An 18716-nucleotide genomic window follows, 5' to 3' on the forward strand; every position below is an offset into this window, starting at 1 on the left:
CTGAACTTCCCTACCTCATCTTTGTCTCCCTTTCTTGTTGCACTTACACCTGTGCAACGCCTGAAAAGTGTTCTAAGTAGAAGGCATTCAGAGAAAACCAAGAAACATTTTTGTTTCAAAACAATACCTTAACTTTATTAACCTTTGTATAAATGATCAATATTGAAACTAGCTATTGAAGTTGATAACTTTCCAGAACAGTTACAAAAATGTAGTTGTTCAAAATAAACTACCACCTCAGAACAGAAGCCTTATGATGAAATCTGCAGTTACTCGCAGGTATAAATTACTTTCTGTTGGGTATTGCAAATGATAATTAGACGCCAAAGAGAATTTTGAGGTCAGCCAGAGTGAGCTTAGCGAAGGTCTCTCCTTTGCCTGACAGAACATGCTGGGCAAGACCTTTCTTCCTCTTCTGGAGTTGCAGGATCTTTTCTTCTACCGTTCCTTCACAGACAAACCTAAAAAAAAATTTAAAAAAGGACAAAACAAATGCACACCATCTCAAGTGCTACGAAAAAATGTCAGTGTTATATAAACACTTCCCCAGTACATTTCAAAAGACTCATCTTACTTAGAAATTAATAATTAGCCAATTATATGACTGACAAAATACTTTTCCTCCTATTTTGTCTCAAACTGAGACAACCTCTGAACAGAAAACAGCTATCCATGATAACATTTCAAATATAAGTCTGATGCACTTCAGGTCTCAACTTTGGTCATCTGAAATAACATCAATCCTGTGACAAAATCCTGCAATTATTGCACGATAACTGATGGCCTCTATTATACAAAAATAATACCCAAAAGAACATTTTAGATTCCAGTCTTTGAATGTACTGTGCATTTATAATAACTAATTTAATTGTTCGGTACTTTGTTACAGACGCTTTTTCTAAAAGTCAACTTTACCATTTATTAGAAATGCTTTATGTGTTTTTTAGAAGGGCTCAGGCTTAGAGATCACAGTGAAAAAAATCTCCACTCAATTAAGAAAAATGGTTTGGAGCCCAAACTGTTCTCAGGAATGAACAGGACATTCCCAATAATCCACAGGCTAAAAAACAAGAAACCCCTGTTAGCTGTTAAGACAGCAACATGCATGCAAGTGCCACACAGAACACATGAAAACATTTTTATTTCACTGCCCAAATCTCAATGCCACTGTCAGACCTTGTGTCTAGCTCCAAGTAGAGAAAGCAAGGTCTTGTTTCACTAAAGCCAGACAATGCATAAGCAGCAGCTCCTCATTCTGCCAAGTAAAATGCTGACCTGTGTATCACAACATCCTTCTTCTGCCCCACACGGTAAATGCGGTCACATGCCTGATCCTCCAGAGCAGGATTCCTACAAAGTAATTAAAAAAACCAAAAAAAGTTGCCTCATTTTCCTGCCTCCAAGAAATCCTATTTTTTTCCTCTGTAGAACTAAAACTGCTTCCAGGCTACCTTAGGTTTACCAGCTTGATGGCCAGCCTTCACCCTGATGGTACTTCCCAGGTACTGCCCTGGGTTTCACACAAAACCAACTGCAGACCACTGGACTGAGACCACTGGTCCACATAGCCCTAAGCCTGGCCAACAGTCGCTACTCAGAGAAAGCTGAGGTGAGGCAAGAGAGTGAAGCAAAAAGGCAAACCCCAGTGAAAAAGGCCATCACTCAGGAATATTTACATAAGAGGTGGGTCCATCTGTAATGATAACAAGTTTCAGGGAATACTTGTTCGTGTAACCTCCATATTGTAGAAGCATCTCCTTAACGATACTACATAGCAGCTGGTTTTGTATGAGGCATATTAGTTTGCTTTTTAAGTTCTCATGAGTAACGTTTAGTTTAAAAAAAACCCCTGATTTTGATGAGAAAACCTGACTTTGATGAGATAACACAAATATCAGGAGTTGCACACACTCTTCTCATATCTAAAACCCAAAGGTACTCTAGCTGTGCCCAGTTACTGACTACACTTAACACCATTGACTTTTTTCAAGCCAAACCGCCTGTAGGCATTACTGCACCACTTCTATTACTGCAAGAAATGAAGCCAGAGACTGCCAAGTCCCTGGTAGCATTTTGTGATACAGAGCGGCATACCTGGATTGCTGTTATATTCCTGTATTTTTTCTTGGCCCTACAGAACTGTATTTCAGGGCAGTGAGCACTGGATTGACAAATCAGTATTTTGGATAAAGGCCACAGTAAAACCACTTTTCCCCAACTAACCACTAACCCCAGCTATAACCTAAACACCTCCCTCCTAACCCAGCTGCAACAAACATTACGTTCAGTGACAAAGCAAGCAGCATGCACATACATATCCTCTCCAAGATGGAATTTGTATTTCTCTTTACCAGTGCATGTCAAGTAGAAAGAGATGGTTTCCTCCAGTCAAGTTCAGGCCAACGCCTCCAGCCAGCAACGAGACCAACATTACCTTCAAAGGCCAAAAGAGCGTTAAGGAACCTGTTTACAGTCACAGAGTCAGACATCACAGCTGCTCATAGCAGGGCTAGGAACTGCTTCCCTGCCCTGAATGCATACCTGAGGCCCTTTGGGATTGTTATTGAACTCTTCCACCACAGCCATCCTCTGTTTGGGATTGACAGAGCCATCCACTGTGGCATACTTCAGCCCCAGGCGCTGCAGGTGCACAGCTACAACTTTGAGCATGCTTGTCCACTGAGAGACAACCACGCTGGAGACAGAACAGGGAATTCACAACCAGCACTCCATACTGGAACAGTTTGGTCATTGCAGTGTCTCACCCAAGGGGTCAGAACTATTCAGGCACCCTTCCCCACTGCAAACTGCAGCCAAGCCCCTTCCCAATTCAGAAATAGAGGTGTAGTGGTAGAACTTGCTGTGGAAGACTAATACCCAATAAACTTCATATAAATTAAGTCTATAACTTTCACCTCTATTTTTGGATTTGACATTTTCACCTCCCAACCACAAGCCTGAGTCACAACACAGCTTTTTCTGAAAAATCAAAAAAATGAATACCAACATCAAATTTAGATTCACTATAGCCTGTCACTCCCCAGTTTCTTGGACTAAGCAGTTTGTGAGGCAGTAATTTGTTTAATAGTTTCTTGAAAGGGAACAAAAGCAATGTTGGTGCTTGCATTCTTATGAAGGGAATGCTTTTTGGAAAAGACTGGAAAAAAGCTTTCTATAGGTCCTCTGATCAATACATTCCTTTATCTCTAACAGGTTCAGTTTTAATCTCTACTTTAGTCCTCCACTTCTTTTCGGTTATGGGGTGGGCAAATACTTCTCATCACAACTAAATTATTCCCAATCCTATTTCTGGAGAATAGTCTTCCTGGGCCTCAAGGCCTGAGACTTCTCACACATTCCCTTATGTTTCCACTTATCTGTATCTTGAACTCGCTCTTTTGACTTAGACTTTTTTTCTTCAAGAGTTGTGTTCAACTACTGCAGCACTGTCACCATTTTATCATACCATGAGTTTTGTACTCAATTATTTTAAGCTATTTCTGTTGTTATCAAGAAACAGTGTGCTTCTCTCTATCACTATGACTAACAAAAATGACATGGTTACTAACCTTTTATGAGGCTCTGTATGGCTCTGAATAGTTTTCAATTCAGCCAAGAGTTGAGCTATCTGTAGGAAAAAAATCCAAAACATTAGTCTACTTGCTCTCATAATCCAGCTCATGCTTGGATATTCTTTATTAAAAGTAGAAAGTGATCAACTTTTCTTTTTAACTGAAATTTTCAACTGAAATTTCTTCTGTGCTTAGAGTTTGAAGAGGTTTTAATAGTCATTGGTAAGAACACTCCCCCCACAGAAAACAGGGCTAGGAAATCAAATCATACAAGCCTGTCTTACAGATTCCAACCTTCCTGTGGGAAATTATTGAAACCTCTCCTCTTGCTGCCAGCCCTTTTTTCTAGCTCATCACAAGCACCATGATCTCACATGCAAGCTCTTCTGAGCTTCTGGGAATCCAGTGCTTAAGATTTTCACTTACAGTTTTTCAGCAGTCACATTCTCACAGCTTCACTAAAAGTACCCCTCAATGTGTGAAGCTGGAGCCTTCTCAGAAGGGGCTCAGCAGTCTATCAACCTACTCATCTAATTTCATCTCAATTGGCAACTTTGCCTCTTAGATGGTAATTGCAAATCAGGCTAAGTGCTGAAATCCAAGTTTCTCAAGGAAGGTAAGAATGCCACAGTCAGAATACCTTGGTGCTCTCCCTGGTGATGTCAAAGATATCTGTTTGAAAAGCTGTGCCATTGAGGTAAACTGTGGACTTGGAATCAGGAGTCTGGAGCTCAGACAGTGTCAAAGCACCAAGCTGTTCCTCAATGGAGAGTACAAGGCCTTCACTGTTCAAGTTAACTTGATCCAGAGCCTGTGGGAAGAAAGCAAAATAATAAGGATCACAGTCAAGCCTGAGATCAAATTCAGTACTGATCCAGACAACACAGTATCTGCTGAGGACACTGGGTTTGAAGGATGCTATGCAATATGAAGACATAACAATTAAGAAACCCTACTGGATCAAACAGTTCCTTTGGACCTTTATTCTGCCCCAAAAGGGACAGTGTATGGAAAGCATGTGAGCCACTTCCTGTGGTCCAGTCTCCTTGGACTCCCCCCAGCCTCAGCATTTAACAACTACAGGATTACAGATGTTAGCACATAAATTCCTACCTGTTCCCCTAATAGCTGAACTTTCTCTACAGCTGCTATATATGTATACATATATAGTTCAGAGCCAAGAACTCCTGAAAGATTAGTCTGCTTCATACAAGGCAACCTCAAAGCACTGACAGAGCTCTCCAACACAAAAGCCCTTGAAACAGGCTATACTTGTGGACTTTTCAAGACTAGGCTAAGATTACTTTACCCTTAAAATTCTACTTCCCTTTTTGTTTGAATAAAGGTATTTCCAAAGACACAGCTGCCCATATAAGTCATGCTGGGGAACTCATCAGTAGAAGGTAAGCCCATGTAAAACATCTTAGGCTTCAAAACACAGAGTCCTAAAATTGATGCTATTCATACTCTCATAGCTAAGAGAAACAAAGATGTTACCAAATCTGTTAACTTGCATGAACACTTTAAAAAAACCCCACAAAACTCCCCACACCACTACAATGCAATTACCACTTTCAGTAAGGAGAGATGGCAGCAGCACTGACGGAGTCTCAAGAGCATGGACAAGATATGGACAGTACTTGAGACCTGGGAGACACTTTTTGAGCCTGCTAGAAATTCCTTTTGACTGATTCCAAACTCTTGTGCAACTGCCAAGGAAGGAAGACACAACGTCAAGAGCTATTGGAGGCATTTCTGAGCACTGCCCATCCACCTCCAGGAAGAGGCTCACAAAGAGGAGTCAAGAATTAACAGGCAAGCAAATACCTGATTTAATATAGGAACCCATCAACCCCCAATTTAAGTAAAAAAAAAGGGAAAAAAGACAACAACACAAGTCAGAGTGTGATATACCATACACTCATGTTGATATATGTTATCTGAGCAACTAGACCTTTAGTTCAAAGGAAATTTTAGGCCCAGAAGGGTTAAGAGATTTTCTGAGAGCCACAACAATGAGAACACACTTAGAATACTAAGATACAAGTCTTTGTAACATGAGGGGAGCATTTTCTGAAGAATTTCTAAGTCCTGACCCCAGGTGTGTTCCTCCTTCTGAGCTGTACACTTAAGAGCCACTTCTGAAAATATTTTCAGAGAAGGGCATGCTCAAACCTTTCTCAAAGGGGTTACCACCATCATACTCTCTGTCTTCATTTTTCTGCTCTTGTCTCTTTAGGTACGACTGTAGTGTTGACCTGTAAAAAAAAAAAAGACAAAGACAATGGGATTCACAGCATGAAAAAAGGCAAGAGGGACCTGAGCTTAGCAAGCTGATGATGCATTAAGGTAAGGAAGGTTTCATTAATCATTCAGTCACAAAAATGATCACAAAAAACCGCCCAATCTTGGTTAACCTGAGTATGATCAAAACCAAAGATGCATTTTGGAAATCACAAGAGAAAGCAAGTCTGCTTTTTGAGTATGAGAACACTTTTAAATGTATATTTAAAAGGAAGGAAAATTCTTTACAGTGAGACTGCTGAAAGAGCCTAGGAAAACACAAAGTTATGCTGGCTTGCATTATAGCTATCTGGAGAGGCCAGCAAAATTTCTAATTGTACAAGAATCACAGAGCAAAGATGATAATTCTCTCATTTACAGGTGCTCACACATCATCATTTAAGAACTACTTGTTGCAATTCCAAGTCTTTGGAGTCTTGAAATCAGTGAGATTAAGTGTAAGGCGAAAATACAAAGCTCATATGAGGCATGAATATATGGGAGAAAAAAAATTAACCAGTTTTGCCTGCTACCTGAACAAGCAGTGTATTTTCAAACACACTAGACAGATAAATCAGAAGGGAAAAAAATTAACAGGAATTTATCCAACTTCATCTGAATTGAATTTTTCCTCTGATTTCCATATTAATAAGAAACAAACCCACAAAATACCATATGTCTATCCACATTCATACCTGGATCTTGCAAAGAGCACATTGTACACAGATTGCTCCTCTGCTCTAAGTTTTAACTGATGCAACTGTATCCTGCGCTGGGGCAGGGATACCTGAAATGAAAATTCACATGCTCAGATGTATGTAGTGCAAAAGTCTTAGACAGCATCACAAACAGCAGCAACCCAAGATTTAACACAACACTCTAAGTCTCAGAAGACAGCTGTTTGTTCACTAAAGCCATATTAACACAGTTATGACAAAACAGACACTCACAGAGCTCCAAGGAGCCTGGTTAACACTCACAAGAAAATCTTTATTCTAGCTCATCCAATAACAAGTTCATACTATGTATGAACTGCTCAACAACTACCATAAAGGGATTAATTTTTGTGTTGTTAAAGTACCTAATTTCCCCATTCAAAATCAGACAGTACACCAAAACGATACCTTTTAAAGGCTTAAGACACACCTATGACTAATATTCCATTCAACAGATGGTTTGTAAAAAGCAATGCAGAAAGCCAGTGCTCCAGCACACACCAGTCCATTTGACATGTGGCAGCTTGGAGTCTCAGATCCAGGCTAGTCCAGTGATCTGGACTAACTTTCCACTGAGTGGCCATCTGAATGCAATTACTTGGCATATTTTTATCTGCATGTGACTTATAACTGAAAGGTTTCATCACTTTCTTTAATTCTGCTTTCTGGGTAAGCAACCAAATCTTCCCACAGACATTTGCTTCTCTTGCTGAAGAGGCTGCAGCAGATAGGAAACCCCACCCATTAACAAATTTATGCAAGTAAATAACTAACTGTCTGCTGCAAGGAAAACAATGGAATGATGGTATAGTTTTGGAGGGTAAAGTTCTTACCAGGGGCTTGCCAGCTGAATCCAGCTGGCCCTTAGTTCTCTGCAGTAAGAGGCTCCTGGTTAAGAGGCTTAGCCTCTCCCCTCCCTTCCTTGTGTTGTTATCTACCTGGTACTTCCAAACTTTGTATTCATCAAAAGGAGAGCAACGTAGAAACCTGTGACAGGAAGGAAAGAAACTTCACACCAAGGGAAGAAGAGCTCTTCACTTTGGAGTGACCAGAACCAAATTTCTTGCTATTCCTTGCTACCAAAACAAGCCATTTCCAAATGCCATAACTGCATGACCAAGGAGCAGTAAAACATTTCCAGTGTAATAGTGGTAATAACTTGTTTGTTTAGATGTCCCACCATCACTTATATTTTAATTATCTGTTTCTGATTCTGTACCCATCACTTCCTCTTAGCCCGTTATGTTTCAAGCATCACCAGGAAACAAAGGACATCCAGATGCAGAGGCACTTTCCAAAAAGCATATTCTTCTGTTATTTCAAAATAGCAAACTTCTTACTTGACAGTTTATTTCAATTATAATTTATTAATTATAAAATTTATTTCAAATGCAAGTTCTCTCTGCTTCTCCAGCACCATTTGTAACCTTTTCCCCATCAGCAATGAGGGCCACCTGTTTATCACTGTGCAGAGAATACAAAGTTTTCACCCTTTTCTTCAATGTCCTTGTAGCACAACACTCCAAGAAGGTCCTCTCAGGATGTCCTATTAACAACAGGATTAACTTAGAAAACCTCTGCTCATTAAAATTAGTTTTGTCCATACTCATCTTGAAGACAAACAAGATCCAAGGTAATTTCCCCTTTGTTCTCCATGGAGGCAGAAAAGCTACATGTAACAGCAGACACATGGTCAGTCTTGTGCAACCATGTTGCCTCAACCACAGCCTTTGCAATCCAGTGCTTATCATTAATATAACTAATCCTACTACTCCACCTATCTTAGGGACATCTCAAACTTAGAAACAACTTCCGCACTTCATCAGAGAAGAATTACTAAGACTGGATCCCTGTCCACCTGGTCACGTGCAACCAGCTCACCTCAAGAGAGAGTACATGTCCAGCAAGTTGTTCTGTATCGGCGTCCCAGTGACAGCCCATCTGGCACTGGCTCTCAATTTGCACACAGCTATAGAGGTTTGAACCCGTGGGTTTTTAATATTGTGAGCTTCATCCAATATAATTCGAGCCCAAGCTACCCTGAGCAAAGGGGAACAGGCAGATGATCCACTCTGAAAGAAAAGCAGACTATACCTGAAGCAAAACCTAGGTTTTCTAAGAAGGCACAAGCAAACACATTTTTCCAGCACATTTTTGTGATGTTAGTCAGCAGCAGTTTGTGCTCTTACTGTCACATAAGAAATGGTCTCCAAAAATCATCTCTTTAAAGCTTCCATGTTTAAAGTTTATAAGCCAAAAACTAACTTATTTGCCTGATCTCAATAATAATTTCTAGTATTTTGTTAGTTTTCTTGCTTTTAACATTTTATCTTATAATATTGTTGTTTCAAGAGGTGTTTCATATCAGTAAAGTTTTGCTATGCTGAGATGAAGGACCATATATAATTATTTTGATCTCTCAAAATTTTACAGATGCCACCTAGAAATTTCAGAAAATTCCAAGTCCCGTTTTCTTCAAGAGCTACATCTAGAGCTGACAGAGAGGTAGGAGACAGCAAGGGACTTCCTCTATACTGTGTAGTCATTTCAGTCAGCAATCACATCATCCTTTTCATAGCCCAGCCAGCACACTGCTGTTTCTTCAAGGCAGCATGGAAGCTGCCTCAGTCTCAGTTCAGACTGACCAAAATCCTGAGGTTTCTGGTAGTTTGGGGTGGCATTAGTGCTTCAAGCAACAAAGAACATCAAACAGGAGATTCTACTACTCCTTCACCTCAAAACAATAATAAGATTCACCATTGCATTCTTAAAATTACTTCTTAAGTAATTTACATTTCAACTGTCTGTATTCAATGTAGCATAATTCTACAGAACATATATATTGTGAATATATCTGTTCTTGCTCCACTTCACAGCACTTCCTCTCATCACTTTGCTTTTATAAAAATAATCAACAGGTAGTTAGGAAAAAAAAATCAAGTTGCTGCTCACTGTAGCACATATAAGGTGCTACTTGAAACAACAATGGTAACACCTCAGAACAAAACTTTAAGGCAATTCCCTATTGACATTATGGCTTCTCACCCTCACATCATAGTCCTGAGCAGGGACTTCCCCCTCCTCTTTGGTTGTGGGAACCTCCTTGGAGAGAAGGCTGTAGGTTGTGACAACAACATCATATCCAGAAAGCCTGAATGAAAAGAAAGTAGTGATCAGGAGCAAGAATCAATATGGATTTTTTTTTTTGCAAGAGAGACTAAATGCATGCTGAAGAATGCATTTAAGAACAACAGTGCTACAGGAGCTGAAACCCTGAGCTTTGTTGCAGTTAAACAGGAAAAATGCATCATCCCCATTTTAAGGATACTGGAAGTAGACAAATCAAGCTCAAGAGGACAGTAAAAGCCCATGGATCAGAATGCACACCACATGGCATGAGCCCTACAGCCTGGCACCCAGGAATACTGCTCAGCATGGCCTGAAGAGGTCTGGAACATATGCTGAATTATACATACCGCTGATAAAAAATACAGCTACCAAGCACAAGCATGGAAGAAACTGCCATTGACAATCTTTGCAAGCAAGAGATATTTTGAAAAATATACACCTTTTTTTTTTTGCTAGCAGAAGCAACAACAGCCTCCACCAGAACCTCTGCCTGAGCATGGGCACAGGCCATAAGCATTTTACTAAATACACCTTGACAGCACAAATCAGCCTGGCTTTCTGGACCTCCCACATTTCAATACTTCATGTTCTCCCATCATTCTACATCCACTTCCATTTCAACTTTGATAAACACAGTCTCTTGCTACATAGTAGTTTGCTTTTTTTGGTCATATTTATGGTTTAGCACTTACACCTCTGCATGCTTATCTCTATTTGCCCCGTGGTACAGGCAGACCCTCAGTTTGCCAAAGGCCACGTGTCCCTCAATCTCTTTCTTCCAGTGGTGGATCAAGGATGCAGGACAAATTACTAAAGTGCCATGGGAAGGGATAACAGTGAAGTCTAAAAGAAAATATTGCAAACAGGTTTCAATGTCTTCACATTAGACTAGAACAAAGACAGAATTTTTGGTAATTCACAATTGAAAAGAGTGTCCAACTAATTCCATGAGGATACAGACAGCACAGACTGTGGACACAACAGCAATACTTTTTAAAAAAGCACTAACATCCCCACTGTCTGTGGACAAGATAAAAGTAATCTTTGGGGGAGAGCTGGAAAGAAAAAAGATCAGTTACAGAGAGGTGAGTAGTAACTATTTGAAGTCCCTATGAAAACTATGCATATGTTTAAAAAACTGTGAAATCTTTTGCAAACCCAGCGTATCATTCTCTACAACTTCCTGAAAGGTAGTTGTAGTCAGGTGGGGGTTGGTCTCTTTCTCCAAGCAATAACTGACAGAATGAGAGGTCATAGTCTCAAGCTGCATCAAGGGAAATATAGGTTAGATAGTAGGAAAAAAAATTTCACACTAAGAGTGATAAAGTACTGGAATGGTCTGTCTGGGCAGGTGGTGGAGTCACCATCCCTGGATGCGTTTAAAAAAAGACTGGATGTGGCACTCAGTGCCATGGTTTAGTTGAGATGTCAAGGAACAGGTTGGACTCAATGATCTTGAAGGTCTCTTCCAACCCTGTGATTCTGTGATATGCTGGCTTTAACTATTTCAGGAAAACAGTAAAAAAAACCCCCAAAATCTCCAAACAATATAAAGTAATGAGTTGGAAAATCCTACACATCCAATGGGAGACAAAAATTACCCTGATCAGAGAAAGGCCATGCAAGGAGGCACAGTACAATTTAGCCAAATGAAGGTTTCCTGCAGAAGAAAAGTGAGCACAGATACAGTGTGTTGTTCTACAGCCCTTTAACCTGTAATGCTTTAGGCATTTCAGATGGCACTTCATCATAATGTACATGCTATAGGATGCAAAAAAAAATCTGTACCATTTTTGGATAGCCATATTTCTAATGCCTCCTTTCTTTTCTCTGTCTTCAGTTGCTTCTGGGCCAGAATGAGAGCAATCATTGTTAGAGTCTTCCCCAAGCCCATGTCATCCGCTGCAAAAAGATGCAAGCAAATTATCACCTGCAGAAATGAGACCCCTTAGATCTACACTGAGTGAAATACTACAACAGAAAGTAACCATAGATGAAAATGTCAGGGTATGATTTAGTAATTGGTTAATACCTGTACTTGGTAATAGGGCACAGAAAATAAGCCCTTTTGACATGTCTACAAAATTATTGGCCTCCAAGTAAGTTACATGCAAAACTATGCTGCCATAGGTCTGCCCCACAAAATCCACTTTGCCATTCTGTTGCTCACCCAGAATTCCTCCACATGGCCTCTGACTCTCTCTCCAGAGGAGCCATGCAAGCGCCTGTTTCTGGTGCTGCAGCAGTGAGACCTGAGGGGGTGAGTGAGACAGAGGATTTGAAGGAAACACCTGGCAAAATTTAGACACTTCTGCTTCCTTTACCAATTGTCATGTTCCAACTGTTTTACTACAATCCCGCTAGAAGGAGTTTACCTACCTGATCTTCTTCCACATGAGCTGGGATACCCAAGCTAAGCAACTTCTGCAGACAGGAGGTAAGCAGTACCATAAATGAGTCTTCCCAATGTCTCCTGCACTAACCAGCCTAATGCCTCAGAGTGCTCTCAAAGAACAGATAACAATGGCTTGTTCAGCCAGAAAATCCACCCCAAACTGCCTTACTTACAACAGATACCACTGTCAAGGAAAGGGATTGAGAACACTTTCCCTTTTCTCCCCGAGTCTAAGACCCCTACAGACTCTTAAAACAGGAAGACGGACTACATACTACCATCACAGGACATTCAGTGGCCTTGCCCACCACTGAAAAGGTCCCAAGACAACATGACAAGTGACACAACTTATATGCATCTACACACCACCCTGTAGAGGCACATACCTTTGTTACAATACCTTGCATATAACCCCAAACAGATCAGAATGATTCTGGAATCCATCACATTCCATGAACACGATCACCTGCAAACCTTTTTTGAAAGATTATTTCTTATAGCTCACCAGGAAGAATGAAAAATTAGGTTCTCAACCTGTTCCTCACAGCTCTGTTCTGCCAATCACGTATAGATAACATGGATGGAATGTAATTAGAGTATCTCCTTCCAGCAGGATGCAAAGTGGGAAGGAAGGAAGGAATGCTCTAGAGTACCACTAAGAAGATGTGATTCATTCATCAGCATGACAGCTTCCATCCTTGCCAACCCACCTTCAGCCCAGAGGGATCTTCAGCTGCTGTCTCCTCTGTTGGACAGGATTCTAGAGATTTGTGAAGATGATTAATTGCCTCAAATGTGGCACTGTGTACAGCCCTGATTCGGTCTTCTGTCATTCTTCTCCCATACAGATTCTGCACGCCAACACTCACTGCAAAGGTACAGTACCAGGGATGTGTTTACAAAGCTAACTTTCCCTAACAGATCTTTCACATCAGAGATTTACTTCAGTGTCTACAGATGCCTGAGGGACAGTATGCAGCAACAAAATAGGCTTAATACTCTCACATGTATTCACAAGTCGCAGGATTATTTCAGAAATAGTACTCAACAGGATTCTCTGTAATAGCAAAGTCTTTATATACTTACTTCCAAAACTTTGGCCACTGGAACCCAAAGTAGCAGCAGCTGAGGGGTAACTCTGTGAGCCTGCAGAGGCCTTTGCTGTAGGATCCTGAAGCAGGAGAGGTGTTATCAACTTTGTATCACCTGGCCTGCCAACTGGGTTAGGTAAAGACTCTTCACAGCAGCTGCTGCTTATGCTATCCTGCCCTTAAGGAGAAAAGAATCACAGGCTGAAAAGGTTGCACAGTGAATCTCGGAGCCTTGCTCTATGGTCCAGAGAAGAGCCTTCATTTTGCCCAACAGTCTATTGCAAAATACTATGAAGTGGTGACAGCAGTTTAATAGCAGATTACCACATCACCTGAGCCAGTGCAACTACCAACATGTGCTCTTGGCCTGCTACTGTGACAGGCAGTGTGTCCAGCTGCAGCCTCATTATGTGGTTTATAGCAACACAGTGAACTCTGCAGCTGTGATCAGAGTAGTGCAGACAAGTTTAGTTTTGCACCCTGTTCCCAGATGATTCATTAATATTGAAGGCATCTCTCTTGTCAATATTTTGGACACAAAAACTATTGAAACATCCCAGAACAAATGGGCCAAGAGAGCTTTTCTCTCTCAGGAATGGCTGGAAGCTGCTCATTTTGAATCTGGTAACTGGAATTCAGTGACAATAGCATGCATGAACAGCACAGTTCCATAATGCAACAGAGGGAGTGAACACTTCATTGGCATGTTCTCATAGAGATACCTGTCTCAGTCATGTAGCCAAAGCTGGAAACCAAGATCCTAAGGGTGGGTCGAAATTCCCTTGGGAAGCCACTACATTACAGGAGAAACATTTGAGTTGTTCCATTCATCTGCTCCCAGACATGTACTTTGCAATTAACAATTTTCATCTTCAGTAAATCTCAACAGACAAACATTTTATAGACCACAGGCCATATATAAGTATATGCTATGCTTCCTCCATATTAACAAGTATTTTAAGAAAAACTGTTTTGTAAACTTCTGGAGAGAAAAAAAAAAAAATATATATTAGCCCTACCTTTTTCACTAGTATCTGCTGTTGAAATGTTAAGAGCACTGAGTGCAGCTTCCAAATCCTGCACTTGCTTTAATAAGCGCTCCCCTTTATCTGGCAGCACCTGAACGTTCACTGTAGCCAATGTACTCTGCAAAAAAGAAAGAAACCAAAACTTGAGTGTAGTCACCAAGGTCTCTGCCAATACAGAACAATCAGGTCACAAGGTTAAAAAGAACTAATCCTATCCCATTTTAATTGGCATTTTGATACTGTTATGTAGTCTCCAAAAGCTTTTAAGTGCCATTCAGTGCAATTAAACAGTCTTTTAGCAGAAAATAAACTAACCATTAGTGTTCTTTAGAAAACTAACCATTAGTGTTTCATTAGAAAATATGGCAGGACACAGGGACTCCTCCTTTTTATGAAACAGGCAGTCAGGCGAGTCAGACAATCTTAACATCTCTCAAAACATCTACAACATTTAACCTACTTGCACCTTTCTTTCTATGCTTGCACAAACAATAGTTCTGACTTTATTTCAAGGTCCTGTTCTGAACTCCAGACAAACAGTGGAGTTCATAATGAAAACTGTAAAACATAGTGACTGGCAATTATTGAAAAAAAAAAAGGCAAACAGGCAGGTAGTTTATTTCACCCCAGTGTAAGCTTTCATAGCTAGACCACTCCTACTGCACAAGGCCCAGAGAGGCTACCAGAACAGCCATGTTATTTACAAAGGTTAAATTGGTTGTGCACTATTCCATTTTATGCAAATTATTTTCAGGGTAAAAGACAAGACAACCTCAGGTGGGTCAAAACTGAGCACTCCCAAAGGCAGAAGATAGTACTATCTTAGAAGTAACTGGTTTGTATCTGCTTATTACAACCAGTCTATTACAAAGGCTGAATTCCTTCCATTCCACATCTTCCTAAACCCCATTTTGAGTTTCTGCTGTGAGGAGACATATTCTGATGCCTGTCACAAGTAACAGAAGTCATCTTGAAAACAGAACAATAAAACCCCCAAATAATAGGTGCAATAAATGACCTTTTTCTGTTTCAGCTGGAGTAGAAGATGGTTATGAAGCACTTTAGGGTCCTGGGGTCCTTCCATGTGATGTGATGCTGCTGCTCCTGGCAAAGGCGTCCCCTGCACACTCTTTCCTGATTTTCCTGAAGGAATCTCAACTGATTTCTCAGGTTCATTTTCACCTGAACAAACAAACTGTTCTTCATCGCTGTCACTGCCAGAGGCTTCACCAGGAGGCTGTGGCAGCCCTGGCCTGAGCTGTGCCTTGGGCAGCTCTGCCTCTGCCCCTCCTCTCAGGGCAGCACACCGAGATGCTGACTGCACTCCTGCTGGGGAAGGGGCATCTTCCTTAGACACAAGTGTCATTTCACCATTCTTCTGACCAGTGCAATCCTTCTCTCTTGTTTCTCTATCCCTACAACTTCCTAAGATTTTTTCACCAAGCTTCTCCTCTACTGGAGGCTTGGTACTTGTACCTTGCTTTCCAAGACTTAGTGGGAAGAGTTTTGATCTTGTGCCTGGCTCCTTGTCCACACAGTCAGAAGGCTTCTTGGATTCCTTGCCACTGCCACCATCTTTCTCTTCCTCTGAAAGTGTATTTTCCCCTTTCCTGGTCTCAGAACAGCAAAGTTTAGATTCAGACACTGTAGTCTCCTGAAGCTCTGGATCACTTTTACTTCCTGTGGATGATTTCTTTTTGAGCTCTTCCAGAGGTACTGTCTCTATGGAGGAATCAGAGGGTGATTTCTTTTCTTTATGTGACACCAGCACACTCTCATTCTCTGCTTTACCTCCTTTTGCTTTAACTTCCTCTCCATTTCTTTGCTTCATTTTTTTCCAGGAAGATGGTGCATGACTCTCATCTAGCACTTTGAATGGATTTCTTTGGCTAGTGAGATTGAAGAAAGGTACTGTTCTGGGCTGGGATTGCAAGGGTTTTGACACTTTGGTAGTTTTTGGATCCTGCAATATGTACATGGCAGTAAATGCAAATGTACAAATTATTAAAGCCTGTTCATAATACACACAACCTTATCACCTCAAGCAAGACTTCATCCTCTACCAAGATTATCTTTCCTATCATTTTAACAGAATCAGGACAACATTTCATAAGAAATCCAAAACAAAAGCTGATTTTCTACTTTTTTGCCATTCCTATTGGTTTTTTTTGGGATCAAGTCTCAATAGCACAATCCCTAGAAAAGAAGACAGCCAGGAATCAAATCCAAGCTTCTTCTAAGACTGAAGAATAGTGAGTACTTCACAGAGCTTAGGAGAAAGAGAAATTTCATCTAGAGGACAGCAGACCTCATACACTTCTTGGCTGGAAAATATAAAATCTCCCACTAAGTAGTTTCAGAGGTGATTATGGCATATGGAATGAAAAGTCATGCTGGAGTAAGGCAATACTGGAATACAAACAAAACACTTTACCTGCCATGGGAAGCTTCCACACCATTTCTTCCCATTCAACTTACTCTTAAGGCACCGGTAAAACAACCTACCAAGGATTAAAACAAGATTTCAATCCCAGGAGCCAATAAAGAAGCTCTATTATTTTAAAAGTACTTTGCAACAAAAACCATCACAGACAAGTTCTACGAATCTGTACTTTACATTCAGACCTTTGCACAACAAAAGCCCATGAACACTGGCAACAGAGCTTTTTATAGGAGTAGTGTTCTCTGAATAAACATTCCTAGGGTTTGGGGTTTTTCTAAATTTTAGCAGTAGAAGAGTAACTGCTCAGGCAAAAAACACTATCTATGTTTAGAGCCTTAGAAGCATCTTATTATTTAAAGGTGCAAGGAAACAGCTCTTCTTTTAGTTGCACTGCAGAGGCTACCTCATCTTTATAGCAACTTTTTTTTAAACTAGCAGCCAACCAGGATTACTGAAAGTACTTTATCAGAACTAACATTGGGAAATTTGACCCTGAGTTTGGATGAACCCAACCACAGAGCCATGTTCAATTCTGTTAAAAAAACCATTATCTGATGACCCTGGTTTATACTATTGGATGTAACTGCTAATAAAAGTGGCAAACATTTGGAAACAGGGTAGTGAAGGCCTCAGAGCTCAATGACTCTCTTCAATTTTAGAAGGAAACTGCAAGTTTTGTCTGGTTCTCCAAAACCATTTGTTTCAACATGTGCAATAAACCTCTGCTTTCGTTTTGAATGATTTGTAGTTCAACTCTCTCACTTGTTCATAAATAATATGATCCTAACAATCTTTATTTTTAAGAGGAAGCAGCCTACAAAGTAAGTCTTCAAAATGCCATAAAAATGAGATACTCTAAATAAGGGCCCTCCTTTCCCCACAGAACACAGGTACAGCTTAGGTGGATGTTAAATCCTTATTAGAGAAAAACTACTTAATCACAGGATTCAATTTTTTCTGAAGTAAAACTGTAAAAACTAAACGACCATTAGTCAGAATCAGTTTGAGAACATTATTTCAAGCACTGAACATAGGATAAAGAAGGAAAAAGGGACACGGGTTTTACTCGTTTCAAGGCAGATATCCGGTTTTTTAAAAATTTGAGGAACTTACTGGTATTCATCTCTGTCCGGCTGCTGAACCAGGACTTGCAGCTCCACCACGCACCCCTCATGGATCAAGCAGTGAGAAGCAGGAATCCTGAAGGGAAGAAAGGAAAAGCGGAAGAATACAGACAAGATGAACTGCCCAGGAAACTGCCACCGCAAAGCAATCACTTGCGACAAAACAAAGGCTACGTAAGAAAACAAGTTTGCGACTGCTGGCACAGCAGTGAACTTCCCTCAGGACAGCCAAGTGTATCCCCTTTCCCATCGTCCCCCTCCTGCCGCTCCCGCCCTGCACCTACGGCGCTGGGAGGACGAAGCCGCAGGCAGCGGGGCCCTGAGTCCCGCACACGTAGAAGCTCTTCCCTTTGTTGGGGCCATCGCGGACGCCCGTTTTCAGGAAGCAGAGGGACCCTGCGGAGAGGAGAAGAGCGGAACTGGTCAGGCGGAGCCCCCCACACACCACCCCTCATGGAGACCCCGGACCGCCCCTCACCATGCTCGGCACACAGCACGGCCTCCATAGCCGGGCAGCACGGCCACGCCCGCCCTTCGAACCGGCCAATCAGGCCGGGCCGGCGTCCCCACCAATTACCGCGGGGCAGGGGCGGGGCAGCCAATCGCCGCTGCGCTGTGCTCCCCTCGCGCACAGCCCTCGCGCCCCCGAGGACGGCAACAGGCGGGCGGGGAGATGCTAAGGGGGCGTGGCCACACGGACAAGAGGCGTGGCCCTGTGAGGGTGGCCTCGGGCCCCGCCCCGGGGACACACCCGGCGCGGCCGCGCTCCTAAAGCCGGCCCGGTGAGGAGGGAGCCGTGCTCCACCCGGGACACCTTCCTGTCCTGGAAACGGCTCCAGCTGCCGCGCCTGACAGGATCATCCTGGACACACGTTTAAAAGTAAAATATTTAAAGATGAACGTAAGTTGAAATAATAGTACAAACACCATAGACC

At 41.5% G+C, this 18716-nt stretch overlaps 1 protein-coding gene across 3 annotated transcripts; it reads right to left on the reverse strand.

Moving 5' to 3' along the window:
- Positions 1-107: 107 nt before the first annotated feature.
- Positions 108-18407, reverse strand: TTF2 (transcription termination factor 2). Of its 3 annotated transcripts, none has more exons than XM_039718009.1 (23): positions 18260-18407; positions 18066-18177; positions 17771-17857; positions 16649-16715; positions 15233-16177; positions 14206-14332; positions 13182-13364; positions 12806-12963; positions 11871-11952; positions 11489-11602; positions 10393-10543; positions 9617-9722; positions 8453-8643; positions 7405-7558; positions 6551-6642; positions 5748-5830; positions 5142-5281; positions 4213-4383; positions 3570-3628; positions 2542-2695; positions 2352-2434; positions 1276-1350; positions 108-461 (listed from the first exon to the last, which is right to left on the reverse strand). In XM_039718009.1, the coding sequence occupies exons 1-23, from the start codon at positions 18285-18287 to the stop codon at positions 317-319; spliced, it is 3507 nt and encodes a 1168-aa protein (XP_039573943.1). In that variant the 5' UTR covers positions 18288-18407; the 3' UTR covers positions 108-316. The 3 variants fall into 3 exon arrangements, with proteins under 3 accessions (XP_039573943.1, XP_039573944.1, XP_039573945.1); XM_039718010.1 differs by having other exon boundaries at positions 18062-18177; positions 18260-18400; XM_039718011.1 differs by lacking the exon at positions 1276-1350.
- Positions 18408-18716: the final 309 nt, after the last annotated feature.

Source organism: Passer montanus, unplaced genomic scaffold, assembly GCF_014805655.1.
Source record: "Passer montanus isolate IOZ18808 unplaced genomic scaffold, ASM1480565v1 scaffold39, whole genome shotgun sequence".
NCBI classification, from domain to species: domain Eukaryota; kingdom Metazoa; phylum Chordata; class Aves; order Passeriformes; family Passeridae; genus Passer; species Passer montanus.